Raw genomic sequence first — 19,540 nt, forward strand, 5'->3', positions numbered from 1 at the left:
CTTGGGCCTCCGCCTGGGCCCTGGGGGTGCGACCCCCTTTTTCATCCAATGCCCCCCAAGGGCCGACACAAGAGCAAAACCATGGACCCTGCGACGCAATCGGGGCACAAAGAAGTGGAAACGCAGGCCCATTCACAAGTTAAAGTACAGGATACCCTAGACAAAATACTAGGGGCGATAGAAGACACAAAGACAACACTACAGCACTACATCAACCAAGTCACGGTTGAGGTGGGTCTACTGAGAGCAGACCACCATAAACTGGTGGACAGAGTCAAAGAAACGGAATCCACGTTGGCAGACATCGTGCCGAAGCAGAAAGACCTGGCGGTCGAAGTAACTTCCCTTGTTGCCAGAGTGGCACGTCTTGAACAGAGAGCTGAGGACGCGGAGGGGAAAAACAGGAGGAACAATGTGCGTGTGGTGGGCCTCCCCGAGGGGGCAGAGGGAGCGAACATGGTGGAATTTCTGGAGAAATGGTTAAGCACTGCAGTTGCACCCGGGTGCCTGAACCCCTTCTACACGTTGGAGCATGCGCACCGGGTGCCGTCGAGGCCTCTTGCCCCTGGTAGACCTCCCCGTGTAGTGAGTGCCAGATTACTGCACTACAGAGACAGACATCCTCATACAGAAGGCCAGAGAGATGGGCCCGTTTAAAGTAGCGAACGGAGAAGTGACGCTATTCCCGGACTTCACATTGGATGTTCAGAACAAGCGAGCTTCATTCCTAGCAGTTAAAAGGGCCCTAAGAGAAGAAGGGATCCAATATTTGCTGCGGTACCCAGCCAGGTTAAGAGTGATGATGGAAGGGAAGACCACTTTCCTCCAGTACTCAGAAGAGGCGTGGGAGTGGTTCGAGAATCATGGGTCCCAAACGGGGCAGCCTGCAAGAGAGGGTCTGGCTGGGAGCCGAACTTGCGGGGCCCGAGGGGCCAACGCAAACACAGAAAGAAAAGGGCAGGAGGGCGGCCCTGGAGGCGGCGGCCCGTGTGGGTGGAGAGGTGCCCCCCCCCCCCAGAGGGCTCTTAGGAGGAATCGGGCAATACAATGGTGTCCTCGGCCAGGGGCTCGGGATGCTCGGCGCGTGCCCCAAAGGTGACCCCGCAAACGGCTGACTAACTCGGATAATCCAACCACAGGAGTGCCCGGAGACATGGTACAACTTGTGAACGAGAAGCCCCTCTGGACCTGGCCACTCCCCTGACCAGAACCTCGCCTGTCCAGCCAGGCTGGCGAGAACTGCAGTTATATGTTTGAACAAGTTGCACTGTTGCACAGTTTTCTGGGCAACCTACAGTTTGGGAGGCGCCCTGGGGAGTGGGAGTTGGGGTATACAGTTACAAGTTAAATTGGCAAAGTGGGTGCTGAAGTCCGACTATAGCAAAGGTCTGAACATGCGAAGGGGCAAGTTGGAGGCCTGGGAGGACCAAGGATACTATTATCAGATATATTAAGATGGCAGACTACAATTTCTTAACATGGAATGTCAGGGGGGATGGGCACACCGGCTAAAAGACATAGAATTCTCTCCTACTTAAAGAGAAGGGGAGTACAGGTGGGAATGCTGCAGGAGACCCACCGTAGCAACAGGGGAGGTGGAGAAACTGAGACACAGGTGGAGGGGGCAGGTGTTCGCCACGGAGTACTCAGCTTATGCAAGAGGTGTAATGATATGGGTCAGAGCCGGGGTCCCTCTAACAATAGACTCTTCCAACATACTGTAGACCGGGAAGGCAGATTTGTGATACTGGAGGGGAAGCTACACGGTACCCCGATAGTCATGAGCTGCATTTATGCCCCTAACCAGGACCAGGTCCCCTTCATGGCAGGGTTATCGAGCCACCTTACCCGCCAACGCACAGGGGAATAATGAATCGGGGGAGACTTCAATGCAGTATTAAACATAAACATGGACAGGTCAACCCCACCACTACAAGGGGCAGTGTCAACTAAAATAGCCAAAAAACTAGGCGAATGGCTGGGCTCCTGGGGGTTGGTGGGTGTCTGGCGAGAGCAACACCCAAATGTTAGAGACTACTTGTATTACTCGGGCCTCCACCAGGTGCACACCAGAATTGATAGAGTGGTTTGCACGGCGCGCCTTGCACATAATATGACCCACTCTGAGTATCTTGGCTGACCATAATCCCTTGTTGCTGAAACTAAGTGTTTCGGAGGATAGGCCCCCCATACCATCGTGGAGACTGACCTCTGCAGCACTTGAAGATCAGGCGTACAGAGACGCCCTGCGATGCCACTTGGCAGAATATATTAAGACCAATAGTGGATCTACCCCTTCTAGGGCCACGGAATGGGAAACACTTAAGGTGGTGATGAGGGGCTTCTGCCTGGGGCAGTCGGTGGGAGTGAAGTGCACACTTGAAAGGGAATTGTCTGCCCTAGAGAAGGAAATACATGAAGGGGAATTGAGCCAGGGACCTGAAGCTCAGGAGAACGAGGAATATAACCGTGCCCGTACAGAGCATTCCCGGATTGAGGAGCAGCTTAGGTGTCATAGCATGCAAAAATATTTGGCATCATTACAATCAGAGGAGGGTAGATCAGGGAGACTGCTGGCGTGGCTGGTGTGCCCAGGTGGGGATAGTGATAGTGAGCCCATCACGAGTGTACAGGATAAGGAGGGACTTCGTAGACTCAGTCCAGGCCCAATAAATGATGCATTCAGGGAATATTATACACACCTGTATGGAAGACCTAGCGACCTGGGGACAGAGGCCTTTGAATACTTCCTACAGCAAATCCCACTGCCGATTCTGAGTCCAGAAGAGAGGGATAGCCTGGGGGGAGCAGTGACAGCGGAGGAGATAAGTGAGGCCATATCGCAATTAGCCCCCAGGAAGACTCCTGGGACAGACGGCCTCCCCATGGACTTTTACAAAAAATATAAATCACTATTGGTTCCCCAGCTAGTGGAGATGTACACGGAAGCATTGCACCGTGGGGAGCTGCCGTGCACGCTACGGGAGGCCTTGGTGGTGCTGCTCCCGAAGACAAACACCAGGGAAGCATCGGTGACTGACTTTCGTCCTTTATCGATGCTGAACAGCGACTTTAAGATCCTTAGTAAGATTATGGCCGGCAGGTTGCTCCCCCTCATGACCACACTTGTGCACGTGGACCAGAACGGCTTCGTCCCTGGTCGCAGCACCTCCCTGGACCTGAGGCGAATCTTCGCTATTTTGCATATGCCTAGCGAGGAGAAACCCCCAGCGGGGGTTTTGCTTGCGGTGGACTTCGAGAAGGCCTTCAACTCAATTAGGTGGGACTACCTCAGGGCCGTGATGATAGAAATGGGACTAGGGGAGGGTTGGGTAAAATGGGTGGACCTGTTATATTCGTCCCCACTAGGAAGAGTGAAGACGGGCAGAACAATATCTAGCACATACCCGGTATATCGGGGAACTAGACAGGGATGCCCCCTATCCCCACTGTTATTCGCCCTGGCGGCCCATCTGCGGCGGGAAGGAGTGGGTAAAGGAATTGAATAGGGACCAACTGAACATATTATCTCTCTATACGCTGACAATATACTTATTTACCTGAGGGATGGGATCAGTGGACTCCCATGGGCTTTGAGGATTCTGGAGGACTTTGGGGTGTTGTCAGGGCTTTGCCTTAACCGAGGCAAAACATTTGTGTTTCCCATGCTGCCAGACTGCGTACACCCCGGAACATGCCCAGGGGACGTGAACTGTGCCCCACAGACCTTCAAATATTTGGGCATTCAAATATTCCATGAACTGGGTGACCTCCGGTTGGGTTCTGGTGATCACTGAAGTTAACAATAATGGCCAGAGTAGCGTTGTCTAAAATGATTATGCTTCCTCACCTCCTCTACTACTTCGCTAATTTACCGTTACTGACCCCTCCGGCGTGGTTTCGTGAGTTGAACGCTTTGCTCCGGGAACTAATATGGGATGACGGTCGTAGACACACAGCGCTGATGACCATATGCAGGCCGACGCGTGACCTGTCCGCGTGACCTGTCCGAGGCAGAGTGGAGCAGGGCATTGGCTCATCCCCAGACGATCTCACATAACACCCGGTTACAATACATCCAATATAATTACCTACATAGGACGTACCTCACTCCTCACTGACTGTTCCTCATATATGGTGGGACCCCCAGGACATGCCCTAGATGTGGGGACGGGGATGCTGACTTTGACCACATGGTATGGAGATGCCCAGTGCTCCAGGCTGGCTGGAGGGCGATGATGGCGGTCATGTCAAGACTATTGGGGACGGAACTGCTGCTAACCCCCGCTATATGCTTGCTGGGCCATAAGACTGGTACCCTGCAGGTGAAAGTCTGGGGTCGCTTCCTAGACCTGGCCCTGGCCCTTTATAGAAGACTGATCACAAGGGTTTGGAAGGCCCCTAGCCACCCCTCGCTTACTGAATGGAAAAGCGACGTTACGAGATGGACCAGGGCTGAACTACAGGTCCTGAAGGGTGAAGAAGCCAGAGGCATCGGCCAAACTCCTATCGCCCCAGAGTGGGAGGACTTAGTGACGAGCTGGGATGACTTAATGAAGGGACCAATAGCTCCAAATGTGGAACCAGCAGTAATAGAACCTTGAGAGGGTATAAGGATGAGATAGCCAATGCGCCCAATAGAACTGGCCCTTAGGGAAGGTCCCCGAAACCAGAGCTGGAGACTGCTGAGTGAACCAATAGGCTGCATCGAGTTACATGGGGCAGGGACGGGTCGGTCACGAATTGTCACATAATTGTTGGAGGAGGGTGAGAGAAGGTGGCCAGCTATCCCCCACACAATGGAGTGCCCCGGGCGAGACTTCCCCCATCCGATCCAAGGCCCACCCACACGAAGCCATCATGTTTATACATAGTTTAAAGTTGAGTTAAGCCTGTTATGTGGCCATACAAATCAAAATGGTAACACAGAATCACAGAGTGCATGACCCCTTAAAGTAGGAACGTTAGTACACCAGATCTAGTGATAAACGAATACCAAGTGGCAGTCAAAATGAACAATAAGTCATGAAACAAAATACTTGTAACGTTTAGTATAAATACGTATCTCTTAAATGATGTATATGATAAGAACAAGATGTTGCCATAAATGGACTTGCAAATGTAAGACAGCGAATTGTTAATAAAAATATATTTGAAAAAAAAGGATACTATCTCTTTGGGCCTTTTAAAATGTTCCTGTCCACATCAGTGCAGCAAATACATGCAGTAGAGGAACAGGTCGCATGCCAAATGCAAGCACGTGCAACTAACCTCACACTGTCTGGACACAGGGCGCAAATGGCTGCCTCCTTTACCTCAGAGATGGGACATGGAATTCTGCCACCCCAGTCTATTTCGCCATGCAATGTGCTAATATAGCCATGACTGAAAAATGTTTTCAATTTGAGCATCACCTTTTCCACCAGATATGTGGTACTTCGCTGGGCAGTACCTTTGCTCCTAGAAATTGATTAATAAGAGATGGTCTATTCTGGTGAGTGGAGAGGAATGTATTCCAAAACCTCTGTTTGCCTTTAGAAGGACAACCGATATCAAAGATATAGTGGTACACACTCGACCGCCTATGATTCATGGGGACTCCAAACAAACCACACTTTGGCATCTCCCCCCTGTTTCAGGTCATTATCCATGTGGTAACTGTAATGTGTGTTTTCGCACCAGGCAATTGAACACTCTTGATTTGGAACCCATAGGGACATGGTGGCTTGTTAAACACACTAATTTTAACACCCGTAATTGTATTTATATGATTACTTGTCCCTGCGGCCTACGATACATTGGGATGACGACTAGAGCAGTTAAAGTGAGGATTAATGAGCACCACAGCAATATAAGATGTGGCTGCGCCACTACTAAACTAAGTGTCCATTTTCTTGAGACAACCCATACTCCTGATGACATGTGGTGGGTAGTCTTAGACTCCCCCAAGTACATAAACAATGGATCTAGGTTTCTTTTTTTAAAGAGAACAACGATGGGTGTTTAGATTGGGCACTCATATCTGTAGATTAATTGATGATATCCTGTGGATGAGCTTTCCCATTAATTCCCACTGAACCATACGTTTGATGTGGATGCGAGTCTGAGTTTATTGATCCTCAGCCCAGACGCCATATGCATACTTTGTCCTCATGTGTGCCACAAGACCCCTAATGATGCATTGAGGGTGGTGGCCTTTGAGCTCTTTGAATTTTGCCGCAACCACTGAAAGGTTTTTTTTAATAATAGAAAGATTTTTGGGCTTGCACCAGAGACTGACAGTCACTATACAGGGATTGTGCCCTGGTATAAGTTTTCATGTATGTATTTTTACTGTGTTATCCCCTCCCACCTCCCCCTCCAGGCAACGGCACCCCCGAGTCCGGGGTCAGTTTCCTTCCACTAGTAATGTCTAGTGGTGGATAAACCTTGGGTTTATAAGTCCTTTACTATTTTTGATATGAACGAAGAGCTCCTTTGAGCCCGTTGTTAATTTTGACAGCGATGTACCACCTGACTGGGAATATCCAGTCAGCGAAGGCTTTGCTGATTTGATTACTGTCCTGAGCGCTATAACTACCCTGGGGATCGCGTTTCCCTCAATGTTAAAGGAACGCGGCCCAGGGGTAGGTCTCCATTCGGAGGACTGGCAGCATCAAAGTAAGTGTCGGCGCACGTAGGAGGAAACTGTCCCTCCTTACATGAGTTTGATGATTTTACGTGTGGACAGCTTGTTGCCAGGGAGGTCAATCCTCTCATGGGAGGATTAGCAGCCTTGTGATAAATGACGATGAATGGGTAATGACAGGGCCGTCACTCTTCTTTTTGGTGCCATACGGCATATTACTGTACACTGTTTTCAAGGCGTGGACTGACTGGTGTGAAGAGGTTGGGCATTTGCGAGTTGGTTAGATGCTGGTTGTCCACGTAGTTGTGTACTATTTATAGGCTCCTGTTCTATTTCAAAAGAGGATTTAGGAGGGCCAGTGATAAGGATTAATAAAACCTCAGATAAATCTCTAGGATGGGATTATGTGTGTGTCGAACCTGTTTATTACACTTGATGGTTTATTTGTCGAATCACCTTCATAATAACTGCCTAATATCATTATAGAGATTGTGCCAATCCCATGGCACGCAGGTTCCTATGGAGCCTGATCCATAATGTGAGACGGTAAGCTAGTACACCACTGTATCCCACATCACCAATAAGCCTGACAGCATTTGTGTACAAAGAGTGTCACGTCACCCTTCATGTGTACAGTGTTTGATATTTATATGTATTTGGATTTCGATTTTATGTCTTTTTGGTTACTCCACAAGCAGTCTTTAACAAACAAATAGTTTGACGTATAAACTTTTTTTTGGAGTAAGTGACCAGATGTTTCTAGATTGACATCCTTAGATTCATCGTGGTCTGTCTGTATCGTTGAGGAGAAGTGTTTTGTTTTTTGTCATTTGGTCCTGATGCAGCGTCACTCGATCCTTATGGACCCCGGAGACATGAAACATGTTGACCCATTGTAGGGGTGAAGAGAATTCCCTCCCCCTCATTTTTCTATTGTGAGCGAGAGTGATTGAGTATTATCTCGTTTTTCACTCCCATTCGTGTTTTAACCTTGACCAAGACCCTCCCTGATCAATAAATGGTGGTTTTGTGCTTGGTTTTGAGCCAATTTTATTTTTTTTATTTTGCTCTCCTATCCTCTGTGTGCCAGTAGGTTGGCCACAAACAGGTAGGTGTTGTATGACCATAAAAAAGATTATGGTCACTCTCTAGGGAGTTCTAATGAGAACAATCCATGTTCGAGCATCAAATACAACAGGCTGACACAAGGAGCAGAAATGAATAAAGTTATGTGTTCATCCCTACCCAGCTGTAAGCAACTATCTTCCTGCCCGTTCTGGGGAGGACTCATCTGGAAACAATCCAGAAATATGATTAATTGATGCATGTTTTATTACCATTTATTACCATTATGTTTTATACGTGATGCCTGATCACTCGATTATCATCTCCTGTCCACCTCTCATCTTAAATTTTTGCACTCATCTCTTCTCTATGTCTTGACTTTTTTTTTGTGCTGTTCCGGAGTCAGTGCAGGGGACATCAGGCCCTTGAAGTCACACTTGTTGCAGATCGAACTCCAGGCTAAGTCAGGAGCGCTGACATGGATTGCGTCGGGGCTGCGGTGTGAAGAGGGACGATGTGACGTGCAGTGTCACCAGGTCACAGTGCAGTCAGTAGCGGCGTCATTGCTGAAGCGCTGTCGTCGGTAGGCCCAAGCCAGCAGTGCGGGACGGTGCTTTGTGACCCTCACAAGCAGTGTCCACAGACCATAGTTCAGGCAAGGATGCCTGGTGATGACACTGGAGTCGATGGGGCTGGCGTCAGTGGACCTGGGCTGCGGTGCGGGATGGTGCTTGTGTACCTCACAAATGGTGTCCACAGGCCACGGTGAAGGCAGCGGCACCGGTGTCAACAGGAGTGGCGTCATCAGGGATGCCCAGGATGTGGTGTGAGCAGCGGCTCTGTGTAGTCGTCTGACCACATCTGTGAGGCTAGGATCACAGTGCGAAGCGGGGCAGTTCGGCTCAGTGTGGCGTTGGCAGGTCATGGTCAAGGCCAATGGCATCATTGGCGGCATTGCAGTGGTTTCTGCTCTTGAACAGCACAAAACACACAGTTCCTAGTGCTGCAGGTTTAGGAAACTGAAGTCTTTGGTGACCCTGAGACTTCCAACGGGAGGCAAGCTCTACTCCAAGCCCTTGGAGAACTTTCTCAAACAGGACACACAGCAAGGTTCACCCTCTGCACTCTTGTCAGGCAGAAGCAGCAACTGCAGGCCAGTACAACAAAGCAGCACAGCAAAGGGACAGTACTCCTCCTTCAGCTCATTTCCTGGGCAGAGGTTTCTCTTGATTCCAGAAAGATTCTAAAAGACTGGGGTTTTGGGTCTACTATACCCCTTTCTGCCTTTGAAGTTGGCAAACTTCAAAGGAAAGTCTCACATGTTTGCAAGATCCTTCTGTTGTAATGAAGGAGCTTTTCACACGGCAAATATTTTAAATTGATTTACTGAGATCGCAACACTCCGCGTCATGGTATCCCCGTCAAACAGCTAGCGGCAACTGCCACTTCAGCTGCAGCGCAAGGATATAGCCATGTTTACAGAATACAGCATTCAAAACATTTGAGACATGTCAAAGGATAATAATGACTCCAGGTTACAACACCTTCCTTGTCCAGATCAGGCCCCAGACACACACAAGGGGGTTGGAGACTGCATTGTTTGAGGGCAGGCACAGCCCTTTCAGGTGTGAGTGACCACTCCTTCCCTCCCTCTCAGCACAGATGGCTCATCAGGATATGCAGCCTACACCCAAGCTCCCTTTGTGTCACTGTCTAGAGGAGAGGTGTAAAAAGCCCAACTGTCAAACTGACCCAGGCAGGGAATCCACAAACAGGCAGAGTCACAGAATGGTGTAAGTATACAAATGCCTACTTTCTAAAAGTGTCATTTTCAAACGCACACTCCAAAAACCAACTTCACTAAAAGATGTATTTTTAAACTGTGAGTTCAGAGACCCTAAACTCCATATTTCTATCTGCCCTCAAAGGGAATCTGTACTGTAAAGTTATTTAAAGGCAGCCCCCATCATAACCTATGAGGGAGATGGGCCTTGCAACAGTGAAAAACAAATTTGGCAGTATTTCACTGTTAGGACAACACATCAGTACATGTCATACCTTTTGAATACACTGCACCCTGCCCATGGGGCTACCTAGGGCCTACCTTAGGGTTACCTTACATGTACCAATAAGGCAGGTTTGAGCCTGGCAATTGGGTACACTTGCTAGGTCGATTTGGCAGTTTAAAACTGCACACACAGACACTGCAGTGGCAGGTCTGAGCCAGGTTTACAGGGCTACTAATGTGTGTGGCACAATCAGTGCTGCAGGCCTACTAGTAACATTTGATTTACAGGCCCTAGGTACCTCTAGTGCACTTTACTATGGAGGGACTTAAAAGTAAATCAAATATGCCAGTCGTGGATAAACCAATCAACAATAAACTTTACACAGAGTGTATATGCACTTTAGCACCGATTAGCAGTGGTAAAGTGCCCAGAGTCCTAAAGCCAACAAAAACTGGGCAGAAAAATTAGGAAGCAGGAGGCAAAAATATTAGGGATGACCCTGAAAAAAGGGCCAGGTGCAACAGGCCACATCTGGAAGTGTGAATGGTTTACTGTTTCTGACACATGAAAGGCATGTGAATGGACTGTAAAGTGGTTGGTGCCTTGATGTGGCCTTACAGCTTACAAGCTTCTTTAAGTCAGTGGTTCGCCATTCTGATGTTAATATTATTTACAATGATTTTCACAGAATTTATTTTGTAAAGCATTTGGTGAAAAGTTTTTTTTTTTTTTTTTTTAAATCACCCATTTACTTACCCTCATGCCAAATCCAACCAGTATGCCAGTGATTGGCTTGTGGATGGGTGTGTAATAATGTTTTGGTGTTTTTAAGCTGCTTACTGTCAGTGCATACCTTCCCTGTAGTGATCACCTTGTGCTCTCACATTTTGTTGGAAACTAGTCACTAAAGGAATAATATATGGTATATTTTGTGTGAAATCCACAAGTTTGTTATCCAGAAGTCCTTGTAAATTTGATTCATTTACAAAAACATATTTTCCTCACATTCTCTCCCATTTCTGTGTGGGAAAGTTGGGGGATGACCTGGCCGGCACAAATTTCCTACCACCCAACATTCCCCCACGTCTTCCAATAAAAATGCAACCTCATTTGTGTGGGTGGGTCAAGTCCCTGCAATAGGGAAGGGCCCAAAATGTATTGTGGAGACATCAAAATTATCCATTACATAACAATCTGTTTTGCAAGAGGGGTACCTGCGTTTTTTGTCTCTGGCTCAGCGGCTATCTAGGGAAATCTATCCAACTCAGACATCTAAAAAAAATAAAAAAAAATAAAGTGGATACCCTAGGGAGTCCAGGGAGGTGTGGCTTGCAAGGTTCTCCCATTGTTTTCTTATCCAGAATACCTTGCAAAGTGATAACATTGAATAAAAACACTATATTTCTGTGCATTTCTGTGGCAAGCTACAGGAATGTGCAATTTCCACAAACTTCCTACCACCCAGCATTCTACCACTTGTCCCTATAAAAACTCTGCCCTGTAGTTTTCATTACAGAAATGCAAGGAAAATTAGTGTTTTATTCAATGTTTCAAAAACATTGGCAGATCCACACAAGTGACAGCTCCCTGGACTCCCCTGGATGTCTACTTTTCAGAAATAACTCGGCTTGATAGGTTTCCATATATGCATATATGGTTGCCGACCCCAGGAATAATTAGTACATCTACCGGACTTATCATTATCGCCACAATACGTTTTTGGCCCTTTTGTGTTGTGGACACTTGGCCGACCCACATAAGTGACGTACCATTTTTATCAGAAAAATTAGGGGCATGCTGGGTGGAAGGGAGTGTGTGAATCCCCACAGATTCCAGGGCTTTCCATTACAAGAATGTGAGGAACATGTGTGTTTTTGACTCAAATTTGAGGTTTGCAAGGAATTCTGGGCAAAACAACCTGGAGAGAGCCACGCAAGTAACCCCACCCTGAACTCCTGTTAGGTGTCTAGTTTTCAGAAATGTACATACTTGCTACGTTTCTGTGGGTGCCTGGGAGAGCTAGGGCACAAAATTCACACCAGGGTACGTTGCAAAAAATAAATAAAAGGGTCAGTTTTCAGTTGCAAAATGTGATGTATTCATGTTGTGTTTTGGACTGTTTCATTTAGCAGCCCCTAGGCTTACCCACACAAGTGAGGTACCAATTTTATCAGAAGACTTGGGGAACACAGACTAGTAGAACATGTGTTATTACCAATTGTATTTCTCTGCATTTGTGTCTTCCAAATGTAACCCACTGGGTGAGAAAGAAGACATTTTGAGAAATGTCCTCTAATTCACATTCTAGTATGGGTACCCACAGATTTAGAGATGTGCAAATTCTAAACTGCATATGTCATGCCCATTTTGGAAAAAAATAAGTTTCTTTGATACCTATTTTTCACTCTTTATATTCTACCATATGAATTGCTCTTTACCCTGAATACAATGAAAAACCATGGCACGGTGAAGCTCAGTTATTGGCTCTGGGTGCCTCGAGTTCTTGAAAAACCCACAAACCCTATACTTCCCACAATCACAAGTGTCTCGTGGGTATAATGGCATATTGCTTTTGTAAATCAGTCATCATGGCGAGACGTTACAAATAAAAACATGGTCACAAATCGGACTTTTTTTTCTATTAACTTTCAACATTTTATTTCAACACTTACATTTTTGGGGAAAACCTTCAAGGAGCTACACAAATGAACCCTTGCTGAATTCAGAATTTTGTCTAGCTTTCAGACATGTATGGCTTTCTGGGATTCACCATGAGTTTCACCCCAGTCTCCATCATAAAATGGAAGGCGGATGAAAGCACAAACATAAGGGAAATTGGCTGTCTCCCAGTAAAATGCCAAAACTGTGGTAAAAAATGTGTGCTTTTTGTATTCAGGTCTGCCTGTTACTGAAAGCTAGGAGGATGGTGATTCTAGCACCGTACCGCTTTCGTCGATACCATTTGCATGAAAAAAACAGACACTTTCTTGTGCAGCATTTATTCCCATTCTTCCAAAAACGCAAAAACAAAAATTAGCTATATTGTGGCTAATTTCTCAGTCACCTCCAGGGTAATCCACAAATCCTGGGTACTGTTAAAATCTCCAGGATGTTGGAAAAAAAGGCACAAATCTGTAGTGGATAGCCTATGCGGGAAAAAGTTATGGAGGCCTAAGTGCGAAACGACTTAGCACTGGGGAGCAAAAGGCCTAACAGCCAAAGGGTTAAAAAAAAAAAAAAAATCTAAAATTTAATGGTAACTTTGGAGCTTTTCTAAATTCAGTTGAGGCCACTCATTGTCCATACTATATTCTATTTGATACACTTCTACTACTCCCCAAAATTAGTCTGAAGTTACTAACTTAAGTTTTACCCTCACATTTGAAATTCCTTCACATTTACAGAAAGTTTTAAGTTTTTCAGTTTTGCATTTTCTTTATTTATATACACTTTAATAATCTGTTTAATATTTTATTTTCTAAGCAGTCGCAGACCCCCAGAGTAGGCTTCACGGACCACCACGGGTCCCCAGACCACAAGTTTAGAACCACTGCTATAAGGAACTAAGACAAGCAAGAACGATAAGTATTTCTAGTGTAATGTTTCCAAAGCAAAGTATGCAAATATTTTTTTTTTTTTTTTTTTTTTAAACTGAACAAAAGATATTCTCCACTTGTGACAGCACGTCAGACAACAAAAAATGTATTTATCTTGAATAAACGCTTCTTAGAATTATACACTGCAACTACCATCACTAAAGATAGAAAAAGATTTAAAAACAAGCATAGGCAAAGTCAATAGGTCTCTTCTTCATGCTATACAGCATCTAAGCAGATGCTTTAGAACATAAAGAAGCATTAAAAAATATATACTTTTTAAAACAAGCACAATGATGTGGCCGCTGGTCTGTGTCATTTTGAAGGCACATTTGTGTTAAACATGCATGCCCAGTGGCCACTTGTTTTTAAATGTTAACGGGACTTGGGATCGACGAGGGTAGGGGTATGAGAAGTGCATAGGCGAGAGACAGCAATGTGAAGTGGATACGTTTTTCTATCACATGAATGAAGAAAAGCAGAAAGCAACATGGAGAAAAGCAGGGGTACAGAAGCATGGTTACGAATGAGAACAATATTGGGAGTGGCACAGAAGCATATGGACCAGAGAGGGCAACATGAGAGCAGGTGGAGAACAGAAGCGCAGAGGTGACAGAAAGCAATCTGGGGGGGAGGCACAGAAACTTACAAGAGATGATAAATGAGTGAGGGGAGGGACAGAAGAATGCAGATGAGAGAGCGCAACACACAGCACGGCGTTAGAAGTACATAAGCGAGACAACTGAAAAACACATGCACTCTCATGAAGTGCTTAAACAAAAAGAAAAAAAGTAGCTCCCAAAATGCAAGCAGTTGAAAGACACAAGCACTTTGGTCATGCCTCGGCAGGAGGGTAAATACAAGAGGAGGAAGTAAAGACAACAGAAGCAAATAAATGATAAACAAATACAGGAGAGTGCCAAGACAACCAAAAAATGGTAAGCAATGGGCGGGCCCTAAGCCCATTGTAAGCTAATAAAATGTATAGCAATATACAGTGCATGCAGTTTTATATGTGAGACCTTAAAACAACACTTGAGATTGCAAAAAACATACCTTAGATTTAAAACCACACCTACAGGATATATTAGAAGTTCGAGAGCAATTACCACATTCACCTTCATGGCAGAGGTTCTCACAGGTGTGAATAAAATCTGAAACATGAACACAATTAACTTAGTGAGCACAACAGCAATTGCTGGTCTAAATTTATCAGCCACCACTGCTATTAAAAATTATCACCCAAAGACAGATAAACCAGAGAGAACAGACAGTGCAGCTTTAAAATTCTTTGGGTCAAATAATGTCATTTTATGATTCCTTACTAAGCAAACTAGAAAACAAAACACAATCATTTAATGATAACACAATTTTCAAAAATGTTGTACAAATCCATAGACTGATTCCTGTTCCAAGACAGTGGCAATTCTGTCCCCTAGTAAAGCAGGATGAAAACCAACGATACCAGCTTGAAATGTTTGATTACAAAAATGTATATGATTGCTGTGTATCCTCTCTTCCCTTCTTCACTCTCACTTTCATTACAGATTACAGGCACTTTTGGAGCACAAACCAAATCTGAGCTAATAACAAAGTGTATGTGCATTTGAATTGTATTACTCCAGCGCTAGCGTCTTTAACAGATTAATATTCTATGTAGAATAATCCTCTGGCATCAAGTAAAGACAATCATTTATTCTGTAATAGAACATTTCTTTCATCATATCACCAGACTTCAGACTAACCAACACCAGCAATCTGTGAGAGGCACTTAAACCGTCAGCTCCTCAACCCATTCACCAGTTCCTTCAGATTCATTTTCAGAGCAAAAATAAGATGGAAAGTAGTCTACAGTCTGTGGTGGAAACTGAAACAATTTACTTTGGGATTCTATATAGTGGATAAAACAGAAAGGGGCAGAGTCATGAGGGACAAAGCCAATGACAGCTCATGTATTATTGAATTATGAAAACTCTGGCCACAATGAAATTGGCAACTTAAAAAATATACTAGTAAAGCTGCTCCATTTTACTTAATTGGTTGCAACATGCTGCATTTTGAAATAGCTGTGAGGGTTAAGCAGTGCTTGAAGTGGGCTGAAAAGATCTAAACAGCCAGTGGACTAAGAAAAAGTAACTAACATTTGATTATAACTATGGGCAAATCCTTATACATAGTTCAACTTCCTCCTTGTTCTGATCCCCGTCTTCCTCCTGGTCCTGATGCTCTTCTTAACTGTTCCCCTGATCCTAAATTCCCTCCTACTACCACTCCCCCATCATCATAATTGCCTCCTGGTCCTTCTCCTGTTGCTGGTCTTTCCCTCAACCCCCTTTTCTCAACCTGGCCCTCCATCCACTTCTCATCTTTGCTCCTGGGCGTCCTCATATTTTATGTCCTAGTATTGGTCCTGGGAATCCTTCTGTTTGATTTGGATGTCGTCAAGTTACTTCTCCTGATCACTGTCTGCCTGGACCAGGTTGCCCCCCAATTCTTGGGTCTGCACTTGGTACTACTACTCTTTCAGGCACTCCTCTTGCTCCTCTTCCTCTTTTGGTCCGATTTGTCAACCGTCTGGTCCACCTCCCCCAGTCCTAAATTTACCTTCTTGGCCTCAGTCATCCTTCTTTTGATTTTCTAGGTTCTGGTCATCCTGTTATTTTCGGTCCTGGTCCTTCTGGTCTTTTTCTTCCAAGTACTAGACCCAGTGCTTCTGGTTCTCTTCCTTAGCTACCTGGAGCTGGTCCTCCTTCTTCTGGTAACCCTTCGAGCACTCCCCTTAGCTCTCCTAGTGCTGATTCACCTAGTCCCTCTAGTTCTCATAATCCACTTGTTCTTGGTTCTCCTGCCTCCCCCTCCACTCCTGGTCATGCAGGTATACCTGATGGTTCGGGTCCTTCTGCTTGTGGTCTTCCTCCTCATGCCCTTTCTCCAGGTAGCCAGAAATCTCCAAACCTGTCAGTTAGGTTTTTATTTGATCTATTTTTGGTTTTTTTAGCAGTGTCCAGATTTTAAAGCTGGGAGTGGGAGCCATAAAGGACAGGAAAAGAGCCCCGTAGACACACTTTTTCTGAACGCCTTCATTTCCTTTGAGGGTGCTGAACATCGACAGGAGCAGCCAAATGAAAACACTGGGGTAAAGGCACCTGCTGCAGACAGCCATTAATGTATAGCAGAAGCATATTTGTTCTGGTGGTTAATATACATGCTGGAGAAATGTGTGTACATTTGTGGGTCGCAGATGAGAAGCTAGGCTTGTTTCAGAGGATAAAGCGGGCCAAAGGTTTGTATTTTATGTAGGATAGCTCAGTGGGTTAATGTTTTTGTTGCAAAAATCTTTAGTTTTCTCTGGCAGTCACGAGTTGCAATCTCTGTGTTATAGCTCAGTGAGTTATCGTTCAGCATCAAAGAGTTGCATGTAACCAGCAAAGCATTCGTTTAGAACCTCGCAGATTTTTATCAGTTTTGGTGTGCAGGTCGAGCTACCAAGGAAAGTTGGAAGCTCTCCCTCACCCCCTACAGAATGTGTCTCAGTGTTTGTACACTGGACTGAGGCTCAGTAAGCCTCCGAAAACAATAACATTTGCCAAGGTCTATCCCAGAACTCAGGTCCATCCCAATAACAACTGTTGGAGTTGAGATCCTACTTGATTCCTCAATATTTCAGCATTGATTGTGTGAATCTAGAAAAGATAACACTGAACAACTATTTTTAAAGATGGCGTTCATCTTCCAAAACTCACCTTCTATAGAATCACAAGCTTGGTAGAACAAAGTAAAACATAAAGAGAATCTTTAAGAGTGTACTGTGGACCAGTCCCATGAATGGAATTCTTGTACGAAACAGGCCTACCTAGGCACATGCTTTTGAATTAATGCACGTTTCAGCATTAATGCAAGTGTGTTGCTGTAGTGGTCTATAGTTTTGAAGAAAGGATTTACAGAGTAACATGTGACAGGGTCTAACTTAATGCTGCTCAAAGGTTTCTGCAGGAAAAACAAGCATTGGCAAAGCCTACTGGTCTTGGCAATCCCAGAGATATTGGCATTGGGGTTGTCAACATCAATGTCTTTTAGCCATGTTTAGTCATACTCCCTCTAACAGTTTACCAGATAGATTGATAGACAAAAGATTGATAAAGTTAGATAGATAAAAGATAGAAGAGGAAGCCAACAATAGATGAATAAAAAGAAGTAAGGAAAGGACAGTGACAATCAAGAAACACAATTGTAATCAATGTGCGGTCTCTACACCCACTGCTAGAAAATATGTTTCTTAGGAGACAGCGCATGAGCTGCCTTAAGCGAGACCTAAAAATGACATTTAAAAAAATCAGATAAGGTGAAAATACAGCCATTATAAGAATCTCTAACAGCTAGGCTTTTGGGCCAATGCTACTGCCATGCATCTTTAGCACAGCGTTGCATTCTTAATGGCATTTTCGCTCTCAAAAGTGACTTTAAAAGAACTGCAGCATCATTTACATGTAAAGACCTTAACAAGTATCCTAATTTTTAAATACAAATGTGCATAACCATGTGTTTATTCGCAAAACAATAAGTAGACATTTTATTTTGCTTTTCAAACACCCACCATTGTCGCCTTTTCTGCAACCAAGGTCTCTCAAGGAGCAGGAGCAACTGTGTGAATCCATAGCCCCTACTGCACATAATGAACAAAAGAGTTATGGGCTCAGTGAGTCTGGACTGCTCTTTGGCTGCAGAGGTCTCTCTCTCTCTCTCACTAGTCTTTTTTTGCTCTTACTGTACTGCTTTCTCTCAATTCTTCCACTGATCAGCCTCTCCCTCCTTTTGATACCGTATTGTTTCCTCTTTCCTTTTACAGCTCTCTCCTTCTCACCCTTGCCTTATGAGGACTAGTGCATAACCCTCTTTTCTGCTGCCAATGTCATCAGAAGCGCACACCCACAAGCATTACTCATCTACAAAAAGACTGTGGTGCTCTTATAGCGCTCTGATGACGCGACTGCTTTAAAGAGAAAAAGTGACTGCAGCAACTCCAGCAGTCAAAACATTTGCAGGGTAGAATCATACAAACATATGTTTGATCATAAACTATGCCAAAGACAGTGGTTCACCTAACACGATTCCATTTTAAGCTCCGAGAAATCAAATCTTGTTGCAGATGGGGATGGACAAAACAGTATAATTTTGCAGTTCATGCATACCAAATGAGTTTATGTAAATAAATCAAACTTTTGGGAATGCTCTAGTGACACCGAGACATGCAACAAACGAGGAATTAAACATGACAAGCTGTTTTCTTTTCCTTTACCTACCACTGTGGTGTCAGAAGTTTAAAAAAAGGGCCCAGATAGTGGCACTTTTCTAGACTCTCTTCATCAAATAAAAGCTTGCATGAGAATTAAGATCAGGAGTCCTGTAAGTCTCCATCCATAACCACTCATAGACATCTGTTTGGCACTTATTTGCAGAAAGTATAAAATACTAAGCAAATACTGGCTTTGTTTTCAGCAACCCCATTCAAGGACACTAACAGAAGATTGGCAAAAAAACCAACAAAAAATAACAAAAAAAATTTCTGGCTTTGGCAGACTGAAAAACAAAAAGAACATATAATGTCATAAAAATTGCTGTAATCGGTTTTCCTGCCAGCGAAGGTTGATGAGCCTGCATGTAGCTCTGACTGGAGCAGTCATTAAAGAAATTAAAACTTAGTGGCCCAGAAGCAACTACCTGACCCCAGCTCCCACAGCTGCTCTCTGGCCCGGGCAATTCTCAGGCAGGTGCCCAACTCCACAACGCAGCCTGACTTGGTAAACAGCTGCAGGCCCTGGATACTGGGGTGCACACGAGCAGCAGCATAAATCACTTTAAGGCTCATTTAAGGCCAGTCAGGATGGGCCAGTTCCTGTGTTACTGTATTACTGTGCAGTTACTGTGTTGTCTGTATATTGTTGTCATTTACCTCAATATACATTAAGCTGCTGCTTTTGTGTTACCTGCTCTGCTGACCAGACCAAACTACAGACGGTTATGATTAGGTCTGAGCTAAGGCCAAGTTGCAATAGAAAGCATTGATTATTGTGGCTCTTTTTTTTTATATTAAAAAATATTGTTCATCATCGAAATCGTGATAAGTGTCAATTGTCCAGTACAGTATCATTGTAAGTAAAACTGTAAAAGTAGTACTGGCTAATCATGCTCGGTGGATGCCGTGTCAGGGTTTGTGATGTGTCAGCCCCAGGCTGTTTGGAGGA

At 44.8% G+C, this 19,540-nt stretch overlaps 1 protein-coding gene across 1 annotated transcript in view; it reads right to left on the reverse strand.

The window, feature by feature from the left end:
* NFX1 (nuclear transcription factor, X-box binding 1) overlaps positions 1-19,540 on the reverse strand; it is a 1,141,187-nt gene that overhangs the window by 587,895 nt on the left and 533,752 nt on the right. The window contains exon 10 of the mRNA XM_069219549.1: positions 14,355-14,452. Coding sequence (XP_069075650.1) covers positions 14,355-14,452 — 98 coding nt within the window. The remainder of the gene's footprint in view (positions 1-14,354; positions 14,453-19,540) is intronic.

This window comes from Pleurodeles waltl, chromosome 2_2, assembly GCF_031143425.1.
Source record: "Pleurodeles waltl isolate 20211129_DDA chromosome 2_2, aPleWal1.hap1.20221129, whole genome shotgun sequence".
NCBI classification, from domain to species: Eukaryota; Metazoa; Chordata; class Amphibia; order Caudata; family Salamandridae; genus Pleurodeles; species Pleurodeles waltl.